A 17,072-nucleotide genomic window follows, 5' to 3' on the forward strand; every position below is an offset into this window, starting at 1 on the left:
TAGTGAAGAATATATGCAAAGTTATTGATAAAGGAATAACAAAACAAGACCAAAAAGAAAGCTACACGCTTGTCAGTTTCAGGATTTATTGGAGTTGCCACAATAGATTTTGACAGATGTCTTTGCACTTTAGTGTGTCACTTCACTTGTGCTATTATTTCTGATGATGGAGTAACAATTGTAAATTGTCACATTTCAAATATATTAATGCAGTCTATGTAGTGAAACAAAAAGCATTCCCCTTCCAGAATATGTCGGTATGAGGAGAGGCTGCTTCAAGTCTTCACGTCATTTCAATCTGTTGAGAAAAAGTAGAGAGAAGAATAATCATTACAAGCATGAACCAAACCGGATCATTCTGAAACCATCCCAATTCTAAAGTTGAATCTTACCTCTAACAATGAGTTTAGTGGAACACTCTGCCTGGCCAAAAGAGTTGACTGCAACAACTTTACAGACGCCGCTGTCTTTTGACCGGACTCTGAGAATGTACATGGAGCACACACCAAATGAGTTGGTGATGTAGTAGTTGTTGTCGAAGTTGATGCAGACGTCGTTCAGGTACCAGGATACAGTGGGCGTAGGGCATCCCCGGACAGCGCATGTCATGTACAGTTTGTAACCTTTAGGCGGTGTGTGGACTTTCAGAGGCACCAAGATGGACGGAGGCCTCTCGAAGCTGACCCCTGATGATGATTTACCTCCATTTGAAGGGATTGGAACTTAATAGGGAAAAAAATAAAATCAAGGTTTGAAAACGTCATTAAGGTCACATTATAATGTTAGCGAAAATAACAAGTGCTGCTGAGGGTAGTGGGAATGCTGTTAGTTTGACAAATATACATTTTGACCTGATGATGGTGCTATCTTAAAAATCCGGGTACAGCTAAAGTCCTCACGATGCATCGGCTAGGAACCAATAATACTATGTACCAAATGTTGCACCGATCCATGAAGTAGAAGTGGAGATATTTTACCGGGTAATTAAAAACCTTGACTGTACTGATCTTTGGACCGACAAGCGTTGCCATCCTTAGAGCCCTTTTTTTTACATAGCCTACTAGCAGGGCTAAAATTGGTGTTGGGGCTCTGTCCAAAACACATTTACTCCAAATTTGGACTGTAACCACCGCTGATATATTCAATTTCAACAGTTGGGCAAGTTATTAGTGTACTTGGGCAGTTAGGGAGCATGTACAGTACTGTAGCTAAAATGTTACTAAGGGAGTAATAGGGGAACAGACAACTTCAGAATTGTTGAGATGGTGTAATTGTTCGGTAGTCTGGCGAGTTTTATGGTTACTAAAGAAGTTATATCATGGAAATGGACAGAAGCTGGAATATTCAACTATCATCAGGGCACAACATTTAGCGCTTGCCCGGGGCAAGTAAACTCCTTATTAGGGATCGGATGATATTCAGTAAAAATATGCGATTGGGAGATTGCCGATCCCTGATAAGGCTACATTGTGAACAACCAATCGGTGATGAAATGTGTAGAAGGAGAGCTAGGTAACATTAGCTGTAGCAGCCGGTGAGCAGCAAACGTTAACAGAGGTTTGATTGACTTACATTATCATGCGTTCAAGCTCTATTCAGTAAAAATGGCTATTGGTTAAAAGCAAATTATAACATTATTATGATATGTTTCAATCTTATCTCGAGAACAAACAGAGTTGGGGATTGTTGGAACAGTAGAAAGACTAACCAAGACAGGTTTATGAGTTTTATTTTGTTTCTGTCGAGTTTAAAAAGAGTGCTTTTTACAATCGAGTCTTGTTGTCATTTGGAAAAAATTGTAATTTTTTCCCAAATGGATATTTATGAACTTTTCGATAAGCCTACATTTTCCATCTCGGATAAGTAAGTTTGGGCAAGTACAACATCTCAACCGAATCAAAAAGCTTAATGTCGAGCCCTGATCATTGACGTCAGCTATTGCACATTGGAATCATAGCTCATGCCTACTTGAAACAGATGAGCTCTAATCAATGCTATAATGTTATTGGACATGATGATTCAATATTCCTTTTACAGCACAGAGTACACAACATTCTTACAAACACATTACACTTTAAATTGTCAGCCGCATGTGCAGTGCATGGTGGTTTATTGAAATAACTAAACATGAACAACTGTAGTAACCCACCTCTGTTGCTGTTGGCCCCCCATGTAGGTGACTGAGATGGATCTGAGAGGCCCATATCATTCTTGGCGTAGATCCGGAAATGGTACTCTACCCCAGGAAGGAGGTTGTTGACTGTGTATGTGTTAGCAAAGAGGCGGTCTGCTACATTCTTCCACACTCTGGTGTTGGAGTTGCATTGAGACACCACGTAGTAAAGGCGGTCGTCGAGCTGCTGGTCTGGAGAAGGCGCCCATGATACCGCCACTTTGCCGTAGACTGTTTGCTCCAGCTCCACTGGCCCTGGAGTTTTGGGTTCATCTAGCAAATACGATAAGATGCACAGCGTGTTAGAGAGGACAAAATCAATCGCTCAACATTGGTCCCGTTTTCCCTCTTTTTTTTTAGAAGCTATTTTCCTTAATTTCTTTGCACTGTGGCTCCTTTAAAACCTTACATAATGTCCCCATACTTGAGAGGCCTTTCATCCCTCTGTGGGTTTTGGTCGGGATTACATTTGCGTTTGTTAAGTTAATCACATCTTATTAGTGCATGTTACACTGTAAGAATTATGTTTGTCATTCCATTAAAAAGTTGTTCACGCTAATTAGGGTTTGACATTCGGATGCCAATACATTGGTGTGTCATTGGTATTTAATTGGATAAATATTACCCAATTAATATTGTCGAGTGTCAATATTAATGATGTTCTCTTCTGGCCGGTGGAACACAATTCAAGCAATTCAATTATTTCTCATTGCAACAAGTTAATTCTTCATTTAAAGGAGAGGATTGTCGAACTAACTTCATCATTCAACACAGAACTGTACAGCTTTCTCATTTTAAAAACAGCTATATTGTACATACTACAATGAAATGTACATTTCTTTTAGAAGTAGTATTTATTTTCTTTGTCCAATTTTTATTGTAATTTTTCTGTTCTTTTCTGTTGTTGACTTGTAAGTGAATAACTTTACAAAAAAACTTATTCTGATTCTTATGCAGATAATATCAGAACAAAATAATTGTAGTTTCAGTACAAAAATATCACAACTTGTTCCACAACATTTCTGCGCTCATCATAGTACATCATAGTTTGTCCTTACCTGTGACTCTAACCTCAATGTCAAATGAAGCCTCACCCACGGAGTTTTTGGCTTTAATCGTGTAAATGGCTGAATCTGAGCGCTTTGATGAGGGGATAACAAGCTGAGACATTCCCTCTGTAGTGATGATATTAATCCACGGGGATATTGGCTCATCATCCTTCAGCCAAGTGATCTGAGGTGGAGGTTCAGCCTGAAGATATCGCGTAAATGAGATAAAGTCACACTGTAAGAAACTCATCACTCAAGAATATGACATGGCTGGAATGGGGGAATGAAATGTGAAATGCACTGACTTGAAAATATTCAGTATTCACACCATGGAAGAATGTCTCAGCCTTTAGGCTTACCTCATAGCAAATTTTGACACGTGCTGAATTTCCTGCTCTGACAACAATGAAGTCCACTGGGTCTTTAAAACAAGGTCTCACTGGAAGAAAACACACAAAACATGAATGCAGACGGGGAGCAAACATTGCTCGGGATAACAAAGTTAAATTATTAATACGCACAACGGAGGAAGTTAAACTGCTTACTGTTGGGATTCTTTGCACACACCATTACAGAGGGAGGGCTTGGGTCTCCTGCTCCGGACTCATTAATCGCTGAAACCCTGAACTCATACTCTGCTCCCTCAGTGACCTCTTTAACTGCGTAGTTCACGTCTGAGAATGAAATTCAAAGCATTTCAGGAAAAAGACATGATGAAAAAGAAACATATTTCCCCTCAATTTAAACACCATTGCATGTGTTTCTGACAAACCTTCAATCGGTTCATTAAGTGCATTGAGTGCGATCCACTGGTTTGTGTCCTTCTTTCGTTTCTCCAATTGGTAACCAATGATCGGTACTCCTCTGTCGTCCTCTGGGGGGGTCCAGGTCAAGTTGATGCAGGTTTTAGAGGCACTCACGACTGTGGGGGCGCCAGGTGGACCGGAGAGGACTAAGGAATGACAAATAGTCTAATTAATTGAGTAAGCTCATTATTAATAGTTAAGAGGTGATTAAAGCATGGAATAAACCCAGGACATGATACCACTGCAGGATATTGCAAACCATTCCTAAAAGGTAGGTTTTCTACAGTGACTAAATAGTGCTGGTGACAAACGATTTGAAGCAATCACAAAACTATCCAGAAGCATTTTTCATTTAATACAACCTGAGAGAGATTAACTTGGGATTTGCTGAGGGATGCCAAATGAGACTTCCTTTTTTTCTGCACTTACTCATTATGCCAGCCATAATGCTATCAGCTGTCTCCAGGGTGTCGCTGAGGCCCTCTGGGTTTTCTGCGTAGATGCGGTAGTTGTATTTCTTTCCATGAGTCACATTCCTGTCCCTGATGGAGGTCGTCTGGTCAGCGGAGACATCCCCGAGCTTCGTCCACAGAGCTTGTCCTGCCTGCTGCCGTTCTATAATGTAGTTGGTGACGGCGGAGCCGCCGTCGTCTTTGGGAGGGTTCCATTTAATCTCAATTAAAGTTGAGGTTGTTTCAACAGTCTCCACTGGACCCTCCGGAGGACCTGGCCGATCTATCACAAAAACGCTGTGTTACATTTCAAATGTAGTGATATAAATATGATGCTTAGTAAGGTGATGGTTGTGTTTATGTATGAACGTGGCTCTGAGTGGAGGGGTAAACTAATACTAAACATGTTTTTATCTCTCAGTATTTCTAACTTTTCTTTTTTTTTCCTACCAAGTACAATAAGCTTAGATGTGGCCTCCACGGCCCCAAATGGGTTTTTGAGTTGGATCTTTATTTCCCCTGCGTCTGTCCGCAGGCAGTCTCTGAGCAGCAGCCGGCTGTGATTGGGCTCCCTCACGATCTTAACTCCTCCTCCGTCTTTGAGCTCAGTGTCGTCCTTGAACCAACTGACCACCAAAGACTCCTGAGGAGGAAAGGGCATCTTGAAAGCAGCATTCTGGCCAACTCGTATAATCACAGGTTTGGAGAACTTGTGAAGATCGTCTGGGTCAAATTCAGGTACGCCTGTGAAACACGAAGTGTAATTCAGTGTAATGCACAGAGACTGTAGTGGCATTTAATATGTTCCACAACAGAGGGGAGTAAATCATACCTCCGATAGTGACCTTTCCTTGTGTGCTCTGATCCCCTGACGCAAAGCGATAAACTCCAGAGTCGTCGTCTTTGCAGCTTTGAATTGTCAGCTTGTGAGAGGATCCATCTTTGGTTATGGTGACTCCAGCACCTGAGTTCAACTAGCAAATCAAATGTTAATGGGAGATTATACTTGCATTGCATTACTACATTTGCAAAATGACAAAACCTCCCACCTAAAGATGCAAGACTATTGGTTACTTTGTACTTCTTAATTTGTAATTTCTAATGCTGAAAACTTAGTAATTCTCTTACATTTACTCTCCCAATTTACTCTAATTGTAAAATGTACATATTGTAAGTATGTTGATTCATGGAGCCTTACCTGCTCTCCGTCTGTGAACCAGGTGCCGTCGCAGTCCATGTTCATCTTCACCGTTAACTCAGCCGGATTTCCACGAAGAACATAAATATCGGAAAGTCCACAGCTAATTCCAGGCTCTGGGCAACATGAAGCAAACTTACTCACTGCTTTGCACCTTCATGTGCAGCATCTTCCAGTTAAGGACTATATGTATGCTCAATAAAAGTACACAATAACAAATCAGTTACCTACCCAAATGCTTTTAATCTCTACTCATTAAGATGTATATGGTTCATTAACAATATCAATGATTTCCTGTGAATAATGTCATAATTGTACCTACCATTGTAAAAAGTTAATGTTACTGCTTTGACAAGTTGGTGAATTCTTTCACTGTGTAAAAAGTGAGGAATACAGAGTATAATCATAACTTAAACAACATCTATAAACTACATGTTTTTTAATTAATGCTTTGCAAATAAATGGTTAAAATATTAGTTAGGTGTGATAGTGTTACAAAGTTTATGATAAACCCAAGTGACAAAGCATGGACATGACATCAAAAGCAAACACAACGACAAGCAGCAAACATAAAACTTTGCAAACGTTGTTAACAGAAACCCAATGAGGTCACAACTCTTTCTAAGACGACATGAGCAAGTCTGAACAGTTTGAGTCTTTGTATGAGTATTATTTAAAAAACGGTGTTTACACATGCTCGTTAGTGTTTCACACCTTCTCGTTTATGAATTCAGATTTGATTTTAGAGAAACTATGTTAGAGAGATTACCATAACTTGATTATATATTGATTCGTTTATTTTAAAACTCTTGTGTTACTAATACAAAGTTATTTTTTTTTATTCGTTTAGTATCTGTGTTAATTGGACTTTTAGTATTCGATATCTGGCATCCCACCTCGTGCATCTGCAAGTGGTGGATCAAGCCTTTCACAGCAGCTAACGGCTTCCTCAGCTGATTGGCAATTGGCTGAACAGCAATGAAAACAGCAAGTAATTTAAACTTGATTTAGTAAATTACTCCCTTAAGTTGATATGCTCCCTTGTTGTCGCACTTACCACGTCCTGAGTCTGCAGCTGCTGCTGTTGATGATTGGACTGAATGACCTATCAGTGATCACGGACAGTATGAAAACAGTTGAGATTTTTTATTTTTTATTTCTGATAAAGGGTCATATAGTCTTTGGGATGTTTTAGTGCATTTTTTTTACAACTCACGTGTACTTAATATTTAACCATTTTCCAAAGTATGCCATAGTGTTGTACCTTTTTAAAATGTCTTTAGGGTTGTGGAGTGGGAGGAGTCTGGGTTTTCCATTGGAACACTGCATTTGAAATTTTTCTAAACTTTAACTTTTTAATGAAAACTTAAATTGTTCTCAATGCTCTCCTGGGTGTTTTAGTTGCCAACTGCCAACTTCACCGGTCACAGCCTTTACCGTTACTGTAGTTTCATTCTGAATCATGCTGCTTTGCATTTCAACAATATTGCCAGTTTTGAACATACAGCAATGAAACAGATTCAGCTCCACTCATTTTGGCTTTTCTTTTAAAACAGCAGTGGTGGACGGCGGCAATTAAACGTATTAATTGGCGCAGATAGGGCGCTTTTCAAACTATTGTTATCGATGGAACTGGGCTCCGGCACTCGGAGCGCTCCTGCCATAAATGGATGTCAGACTTTGAATTATGTTTTCAATGTAGAGTAAAATGGATTTGGTGAATGGACCCTCATTTATATAGATACAATATATAGATATACACGATACAAGACAGTTAAACAGGGAGAAAATAAATCATTCAACTGTTACTTTATCTTACCACTTTAACTTTTTCTCTTCCAAATAATAAAGCCACAAAACTATCATGAAATGAAATCGCACACTTTAGGATTCTGCTTACCAGATTTATGTAAACTATTTATTACTTTGAGTTTGATGTTCAGATTTTGTTCATTCAGATTGATTTTTTTTTTTTTGCTACAAATATATATATATATATATATATATATATATATATTGCATTTTCGGTAGTTTTAACTTTTTTGTTGAAAAAGCGTACAGTCCAAATATTTGGACTGTACTTTAGAGAAGTAATCAATTTAAAGACCATGTCTCTATTATTAACTGTTCCAACCAGTCTGCACATGCAAAGACACGAAAGCGATCACAGCATTAACATCAGACCAGACGTAACACTGAGATGTATCAGGCAAGTTTCAAATCTCTGCAAGATGACTTATATATGGCAGTGAAATGTCTGCTTTCTCAATGGTGGAAAACAATCAAAAATCTAAAAAGAATTCTGGCATGCTTTGAAAAATGTGCGATTTGTATAAAAATGGGCTAAAACATGCAGATGAGAGTAAGTTGTGGACAGGTGTAACGAATTTACTTTCATTCATTTTCATGTCTCTAAATCACATTGCCATGCTTTCTGACAGCGTGGATGGAGATGATTCCTTGGTCACGTTTAAGTAAATTAAATTTGTTTTGCATATTTCAGTACAAGACATCAAGGACAAAAACACTAAACTGACATTTAAGCAGTCAGCAAGGTGCAGACCACAGTACATGGCTGTGTAGAAGCATGGCAACTTGGAAAAAAAATCAATCCTGTGTTGAAAAGTTGTATCAACTTTTGGAGAAACACAATGCGATGTATTGGGTTGATGCAGCGTAAAGAGGCAGCCAATCACACAATGAGCTGACAACACAACATAGAATGAAGCCAAAACATTACAGTAACAACATTTTTGATGCAGAGTTTCTTTTTGTATCAAAGTATATCAGGATAAAGAGAGTTATTACTGAACCCATTATATTTCAAATAGCTGTCATATTCACCTTAGAAGGCATGCAGAGGTTGTCACAACAATTCAAGTTTCTTACCAGTTCTTTCTACCTCCACAACAGGTGGATCCGCCGCTGCTGCTGGTTCGCTTACAATTCCTAACAACCATTAAAAGTAGTTAGTGGTTACCATTTCAACAAAATATCACGCCAAATCATTCAAATATTGTAATTATCAACTTTCCCCCAAACCATTGCAGTTACTGAAATTATTTGACTTAATTTATCATACTGTTAATACTGTTGCTGCCTATGCTACCATTTTTGCAAAGTTCAAATGATGCAATTAAGAAAGATGTAAAAGAAATAACAAAGAGAATCACATAGATAGATATTCATGTCGAGAACTACAGTTTTGATTATCACATTCGTATTATTCTGAACTAAAGTTGAGGAGTTTCCAATGCAGCTTCGTTGTTTGTTGAATTGAAAACGCTGTTTCATAAACACCATGGTCGGCATTCTTACTTGGCTCAGCGTCTATCGGTGCCTTAGGTTCAGCCTTAGCGGGTGCAGGAGCTGGAGGAGATTCAGGTGGAGGTGCAGCTGGCGCAGCTTTAATCTGTTCTATTCTTTCTTCTCTCTCCTTCACTAATTTTACTTGCTGCTCTTCGGCAACCTTCTGCAGATCCATCCCAGATCCTCCTGCCCTTGTGGTTTTCCTTGCTGTTTTTTTGCCCTTTTGTGCATTTTTATCAGCTGAATTGAAAAAAAAAAAAAGAATTGGAAAAAATAAATTGGGCACGTTTTTCTTTCCCATTATTATTCCATGAGAAACCATCGTCATTAACCATTATTCAATAATATAGATTAGCGTTCGGGTGGAGTATAATATCTTACCTTCAACAACAAGCCATGCATTGCAAGATTTGATTCCTGCGCAGGCGGAGTAAATTCCTTTGTCTACTATCAAGCAGTCTTTGACCACCAGCCTGTGGATGAGCTTGTCTTCAGAAACCTGGATATCATATTTATTGTCTTGTTCCAGCGGTAAATTCTTGCCAAACCACAAAATCTTGGAAAAGGGATTGGACAGGACACACTCAAAAACAGCATCTTCTCTCTCTATTGCCTTCACTTCCTGAATCTTCACCAAGAATTCCACCATGGGGACTGAAAAAAAACAAGCACTGCATTTTAGATTCAAATTGATGCTATATTTGCACTTCAGAATTAGGGCTATTTTGTTTTAAGCATCCAAAAAATGATCTTCCTTTGCTTTAATTGGGGATACAAATTAGTTGTGTGTGCAAGTGTGACTTACTTTTAAATTCAGTGGAAAACATATTCACATCCCCCACATCCAATTGGTACAGTCCAGCATCGTCTGGCATAAGGTCCCTCAAACTGAAAATGTACTTTTTCCCCACTTTATTAAGAGTGTGCTTCATCTTATCTCCCAACTCCTTTGTATATGGAACCATTACACCATCCTGCGGGGACAATAATGTAAATGACTTTTGGTATGCTTCAAATTGTGCCTGCAAAATATAGCAGCAAGAAAATAGCCATAAACTCAACATTGATGGTTGTGTTTTTAATCTCTTAGCAACATGATAAAGCGTCTCAGAGGTGTGAGTTAACAAGTAGATGGGCCCAATGATGCTGATCCATCTGTCCATACTCCAGAAATCTTGGTGCATATTTACAAGACCTGGACAGATTGCGATTAAATAAATAAATAAATTAATGATAAGGGTGCCTAGAGGATGATTCCTGTTGATTTATGTGGGTAACTTCCTTATCTTTAATGTGGTAAGGCTGCTATGACAGTTATCATCTTGTTTTCACACTAACCTTGTACAGGAATATAGAGCTGCTTTGTTCAATAAGGTCCATGTCAAGCTCAAAGGATGCAGTGCCATCTCCATTGACTTTTATGTGTCTCAGGTTGGACAGGTTGCTCACAAACTAAGACAAAAACGGAATAAGACATAAGTATTGTTACAGAATTGCCTATTTTTACGAGTCATTAAACATTTCTTTTAATGTAGCTAAGCAGCTTCAAATCTCATAATCAGAAAAGGCAATCATATCATAATGAGAACATCCCAAATGACAAACCTCAGCTTGTTCTTTCTGCCTTTCTTTCTTCATTAGATTAAGTTTCTTTAGCATCACACGAAAGTCGGTCACTCCAAACTGGGCACAAATGCTCTCATAGTCTTTCTTGTCGGCGCTAATTAAGAGCTCCCAAAATTTAGGATCGATCTCTCCGTCTTTTTTCTCAGGTTGCTCAGATTTCGGCCGGATCTTACTGGAAATTAAAAAAAGGGAGCATTTAGTTGAAGGACAAAAGAAACCTTTTGGAACACGGAAGCCGTCAACACTTGTAACACAACCCCACCTTCTCCTTTTTAGTACGGCCTTAAAATTCCCATCGGGGGCTTCAGCTGCTTCTTGCGGGGCTTTGTTCTTTTTGAAACCAACTGAAAGCAGAAAAGAGGGTACTCACATTATTAGTACAATCATGTAATTAAACAGACAAGATGGACTGCAGAGTGATAAGTTCAAGGGTATGAAGTGGGACAATTTCTAATTGGGATCCAAAGGTACTAAATTTGAAGTATATTTGGGAACGCTTGAGTCTACATGTTGTTTCAGATTAAATGACTCTGCATGATATTACTTAAATGTATTTGTCATATCCATAGCAAGCAGACAGTCCTTACCTGCAATCACGTTGAGAACAACCGTGACCACGGCTTGTCCATATTCATTCATGGCAAAGCATTTATAGGTATCGGCTTGATCTGGCATGACATTTGGCATCTGGAAGACATGAGACATGCTCAGTAAAATGGATCCAGTGGGTGAAATAGTTGGCTTTGTCAATAAGTATCAGTTTTTCCCAAACGTTTTTAGTCTTGTGTTATACACCGACACAGAGCTATCAGATACATTAATCAAGTACACATTAATCAACGCCTTTTTTCAGTCCTAATTTATTTTTTCTGGTTCCATTTGTACTTTTTTCAATTTTAAGTTGAAGAAGCTGTATTGTTCAACCATTTAACCACTTCCTTTAGAAAACTATTCAACTTCTCTGCTCCCTTGCTAACTAGTTTGTATGCCCTCACAATCACTCTCTATCATGTGGTGTTAAGGTGTTAACCAAGAATGGACAGATTCTTACATGTTCATTCATCCAATGGGCAGTTCAGAACCAGTGTGTTGCATATGTTTAACGTGGTGATTATTACAGGGGGTATGTGAAGCGCCACTACGTGACAAAGCGTATGCATTAATTATAATTTATCCTGTTCAATTTAAAATCTGACAATAAATATTGTTGAGATATTATTCAATTGAACTTTCTTTATTTCTTTATTTGATCAGTTGTTGACTACATACAAATGTTAATACAACTGCTAGGTTACTTTAGTATACATGGCACTAAATCAGAGCGCAAGTTAGACATTACCGTGACATTCCGGACCTTTGCATGAGGAAATTCTCTCCAACTGGACCTCGTTGAATTTTAATTGAATACCCCTGCACTATGGTATTACCCCTGTTTGGGATCACAGCTATACTGTATCCAATGAATAGTGATATAATACATATCCCAATGTGACATCTTGCACTAGACAGACCAATTTGATTGAAATATACTACAATTTCCAGTCCTTTTTAATTTACATTGACTGGATATGTTGGTGGACGTGTTCAGTCCGTTTGATGAAACTGACGTTGGAGTGTGCTCCTCCCAAGATCAGTTAAATCACCTTTTTGTAGAAAATGTAATTGGCAAAGCAAACTGATGGGTCAGAAGGCTGACTGACATTGATATTATGAAATGGCTTTTTTTCTCCTGTGAATTAATCTATTTTTCTCTGGGCTATTTTTACCGCTCCCTTGCATCATCATGTTGCTGTATACTATCACTGCCATTTGATAGCCCCTTTTCGCTTGCCTCAAATGTATGCTCATTGGAATTGGGATCGTATTTAGTCTGATATCTCGACACATCAGACACATCTCCATTATTTCTGCGCCATGTTACGGTCGGCTGTGGGTCTCCAGTGACAATCGCTTTAAAAAAAGCAAATTTTCCTGTAAAAAGAAAAAAGGAAAGACAAGGTCACCCCACAGTGGATCATTTGTCTTATGCAAAATGATACCAACACAGATTTTGATAATCGTATCACTTTTCCAGACTTTAAATTGAAGCCAGTGTGTGTTTTAATTCTATCTGACTAGCACAGGGGTTTGGGTGTTTAATGAAAGTACTCTGCTCCCGCTGGCTCATTGCACCAAAGTCATGGATTGAATCCATTATGCAGAATCATGGAAACTCCACCATAGAACATTTTGTGATGTTTAAAATGATTCTCATGCTATTCGACCTACCCTCTTGGATGGTCAAAGCAATCGGCTTGCGGGTGAAGTCTGGATGGCTCTTTCCCTCTGGCAGCTCCTCGATAAACTGCGTAATCATCACCCCGGGGACCCTCGATTTCTTCTTTATCCCCACTGTTGGCATTAGGAGAAGAAATGTCAGTGACAACACATTTGACAGTTGACTAGAGAAGAGAATGAAAAATGTACCATCAAAATCTGTTGTTGTTTTGTTATCAACTCATCACCCTCATAAAACCATGCTGAAACACATTCTAATACATGATATATTAGAATGTTTAATGTTACTCACTTCATCAGTTATCACTCAGAGCTGTGTGTTTGTGGCTCTGGTGTATAGAAGTCTCGCTTTGTGTCACATTGTTCACGACATTTACATTTCAAAAACTTTATCCTGTTGACCTTTTTTTGTTTTTCTTCTTCTTGGGAGTCCATGCCTAACGTTCAACCTGAGAACAGATATGCAGTGATGCACCTACATATCTACGCACAAATCATATGTACACTCAAACAGTGTATTAATAAACCGATCGGTTCGTCATGCCTTCGTGAGCAGTCGGGAGGGGAAAAAAAGATAGCTGATGACGAGTTCTCTGTTGTCCGCTAAGCCTACCTTCTTTACCATTCTCTGCAGCTGGATCTGATAAGGCACATGTTAAAGAGCATATACAGCACGTCAGCATGGTTTTAACATTTGATTAATGAAACTCAGGAGACAGGAAATAAAATACAAACAGAGCAGCATTTGACGCAGCCCACGTAAAACTGAAATGTTTTCAGCAGTTTTTTTCTCTATATCAGGTTGCAGCTATATACAATGGGGTATGTGTATTGTGACATATCAATGCAAAAAACACACATATCAAAATGGATATCTGATTCTCATCTTCAGATGCGGAGGAGCGCTAACCCGGTAAAGTTCATCTGCTCCTTAGTGTGCAGTGTTATGATCAGTGTGCTATATATGTTTACTTTATGAGCTCCTGTTGACCTTTAATAGACATGCATGCACTCTTGTACAATCTAAATATGGTTGCTAATGTACAAATTGCAGCCTTGAACTTTCTGAGTAAAGTCAGATTTTAGTAGCATCACTGGGAAAGGCAGCTGAAGTCTTTGTAGGTAAGATGTAACCTTTATAATAGCAAGTATTCAACCATTCAATGCAGACAGTTATTAGATACAGGCTATTCACAATTTCCTTAAGATTTATTCACAAATAGTCTCCTTGCCAACCTCATTCTATCAATTCTGTTAGACTCTGATCTGGAAATGTGCCATCTTATTACTTTGTCAGAGTCTGTCAAGGAGATCAAACTCACTTGTCACATCTGTGTTTTTAATTGATCTTCAGAGTTTGGAGGTAAAACAAAACCAAACAGAAGTAAACGTGATATAGGACGTTCCTTCTGTAGTAAATTAGCCCCTGCTTGAGTGCGTACCTTGGCCGGTGGCTGTCCCATCCGTCACTTTTGTTCTTCTAAACATCTTGGCTCCTTTGATTCCTTGATGGATTCAGCAAGATTTCCCCAACTGCAATAGAGAATGGAAGGGATCTCGTCAAATAACAAAGAGCGGGACCGAATGTCTTGCGTATTTTCTCAGTGAAGTTCCTGAAGAGACTGAATATTTGATTATTTTAAATCAGTTCAAAAGTAAGAAAGTTAAAGCTTCTCCAGGCACATACGTTATACAATGAAACAAAAGTAAAACCAGATATGGCAGCAAATGTGTTGACTGTCACAGATGCTTTTTATTTTAAAAGAAAGCTCTCCCCAAACTTCACCTTTGGCCACGAATAACTGCAGTAAAAGACTCAAAACATGATCATCTGTGGGTCCCTGCCATGCAGCTGCTTGCTGTATCTTGAGTGTTATCACATTCCCTAGATTAAAAACCTCTTAAAATTAGACCTGGAGTGTATAATTACATCAACCTCATGCTGTAATTTCTTAGCAGGTTTTACATTTCAATATCACATTTCAATGTCACTTTAAGCTGCAGCAGGCTGGCGTGATGTTCAAATGATCACATGCTTATCAAGTGAACATTTTTTATGATCTGTCGGATCAAGTCGCAGCGGGATCTCTACTAGTACCTAGCAATCTTTCATTACCTACATGGTTGCTAAACTTAGAATAATGAATGTCACTTCACTAAAATAGGCTGATGGAACATTAATTGTGGTGGAGTAAGTGTTGCTAATCGCTTAAGTGGATTTACAGACATGTTACTCATTTTTTTAGAACGCCAACAATATGATAGTCATATGAAGTGAGTATAATATATATATATATACTGTATATATTATGCTTGCCTGAGGGGCATAATTTTCACAAGAAAACCCCACTGGCCTCTCTCCAATATCTGTCGTATTGTTGCATTTTGATTAGTTTTTTAAAGTGACTCTGTGGAAGACACAATAACGCCAACACCAGTAACATCTGTCATTTTCACCAATTTGTATTCAAATAAATATGCTGTTGTATTATTATTATAAATATTATGGAAATTATGGAAAGTCAAAATATAGTGAATAAATTGCTACGTATTTGACTTAATCCTGCTATTTACAAAAGTATATAGTTTGCATCTTAAATGTTTGGTAGACCTCTAGGATATGCACGATACGTTATGGTGACTAACATTGAATGTAAACAGAAACTTTGTTGACAAGAAAACTCCAGTCTAAAAAGAAGACCATTAATTGGTATTTGATCGGAGTAGGTGTAGCAAATGAAATTGAAAGCTAGAGCAAAGAGTACTTGCTATTAGAGCAACCTGCCTCCCTAGGCAATTATGTTGACATTGTTAAGACAGCCAATCAATAAAATATACCTTCCAAAATAGGTAATGAAGAAGTAAATGGAGGAAAAAAACCTTTGGATGGATTTTGCAGCAGTAAATTGTTTAAAATCTCATCTTTTCCAAGCTATTCTCTATTGCATGACACTCATCATAATTACAGTGTAGGTTCAAATGTTAGTTTTGTAATAAATGGTAATAATAATGTGACAACAGGCAGAGCACCGCCTGGAGCTAGAATATATATTATGTTACAGCTACAAGAATGTCCTGCTATTTCCTGTGTTTTTCTGTTAGATCTTTGGTTTATAGCTTTGGTGGAGAGATGGTCATGTTCCCTCATGCTCTCTTGTACATGGTAATCGCAGCACCCACCGCTAACATTAACGCCACACCACACACGCATGTTTGTAACTGTTTGAAATTGATTAAAACAATCCCATTGCAGACTGAGTATGCTCTTCAGGTGCATTGCTAAAAGTAAATGTGAGACATTCATTTGGAAACTTAGCCTCAGCAATATATAAATTAGGGGAAACTGTCTGAACTCTTTGCTCTGAAACAATTTCACTTGTCACAACCATTTCCCTTGTGGACTGTTAGACTAACAGCCCAATATGCCCAACTGGACCAACCTGTTGCATTGTTTATGAGTTATGTATCTCTGATCTAATGGCAGAGCCTGGTATGTAAGATATAAGAAGTGGACATAGTCACTGTGACGTTTTGAAGCCTCAATTTTGGCATTTTGGCCTTTGTCATCTTGGCTGTTGCCATCTGGGTTTTTTGTAATCAGAAGTAACAATCACAAGGTAGCCTAGCCCTAAAGCATGCCCTGCTTTATGTTCTATTTTACTCTAAATGGGACCATCATTTACTACATTAACATCATGGTGTGTTGGAGAAAACTTGAAACTAGCGATTGAGACCGTAAACGTATGTTTACCATGTTTACTGAGGTACTAAATCAAGTAAGGAGTAGGATCGTTACAGACTTCTATACAATCAGACTTCTTTTTGCAACTGGAGGAGTCGCTGGTCATTAGAAAAAAATGCAAGTTTAAGGTAGAACATATTGGCTTCACTTTTTGTTGCCGCCTGCTTATACCTCAAGGGTTAGGGTTCCTGAATAGAACAGACACAAAGTCTCACTGGCTGACCGAGCAGCTGAATGACGAACAGACCAACTGACTTCACTGTGTGTGCTGTCGATAGTTTTGCTGATATGCTACTGCAGCTGAGGTGCCAGTGTTTTTTCAAGACCAAATCCTGAATTCCAGCTAAAGAACTCAAACCTACATTTTTGTTTGATAGACACATAAAAAACAATTATTCCACCAGATTATTACTGTTTTTTGCCGTATTATTGTCGTTTGA

General features: G+C 38.5%; 1 protein-coding gene across 1 annotated transcript; it reads right to left on the reverse strand.

Moving 5' to 3' along the window:
- Positions 1-293: 293 nt before the first annotated feature.
- Positions 294-14,378, reverse strand: igfn1.4 (immunoglobulin like and fibronectin type III domain containing 1, tandem duplicate 4). Its single transcript, XM_076096713.1, has 25 exons — positions 14,333-14,378; positions 13,504-13,530; positions 12,882-13,004; positions 12,445-12,584; positions 11,201-11,300; positions 10,876-10,957; positions 10,593-10,785; positions 10,326-10,439; positions 9,793-9,961; positions 9,369-9,641; positions 8,963-9,227; positions 7,813-7,816; positions 6,732-6,783; positions 6,575-6,646; positions 5,679-5,794; positions 5,313-5,454; positions 4,931-5,224; positions 4,458-4,763; positions 3,995-4,174; positions 3,768-3,896; positions 3,582-3,661; positions 3,232-3,424; positions 2,150-2,446; positions 393-722; positions 294-298 (listed from the first exon to the last, which is right to left on the reverse strand). The coding sequence occupies exons 1-25, from the start codon at positions 14,376-14,378 to the stop codon at positions 294-296; spliced, it is 3,732 nt and encodes a 1,243-aa protein (XP_075952828.1).
- Between the last annotated feature and the right edge of the window lie 2,694 nt (positions 14,379-17,072).

This window comes from Anarhichas minor, unplaced genomic scaffold, assembly GCF_050575085.1.
Source record: "Anarhichas minor isolate MPS153535 unplaced genomic scaffold, ASM5057508v1 ptg000023l, whole genome shotgun sequence".
In the NCBI taxonomy this organism is placed as follows: Eukaryota; Metazoa; Chordata; class Actinopteri; order Perciformes; family Anarhichadidae; genus Anarhichas; species Anarhichas minor.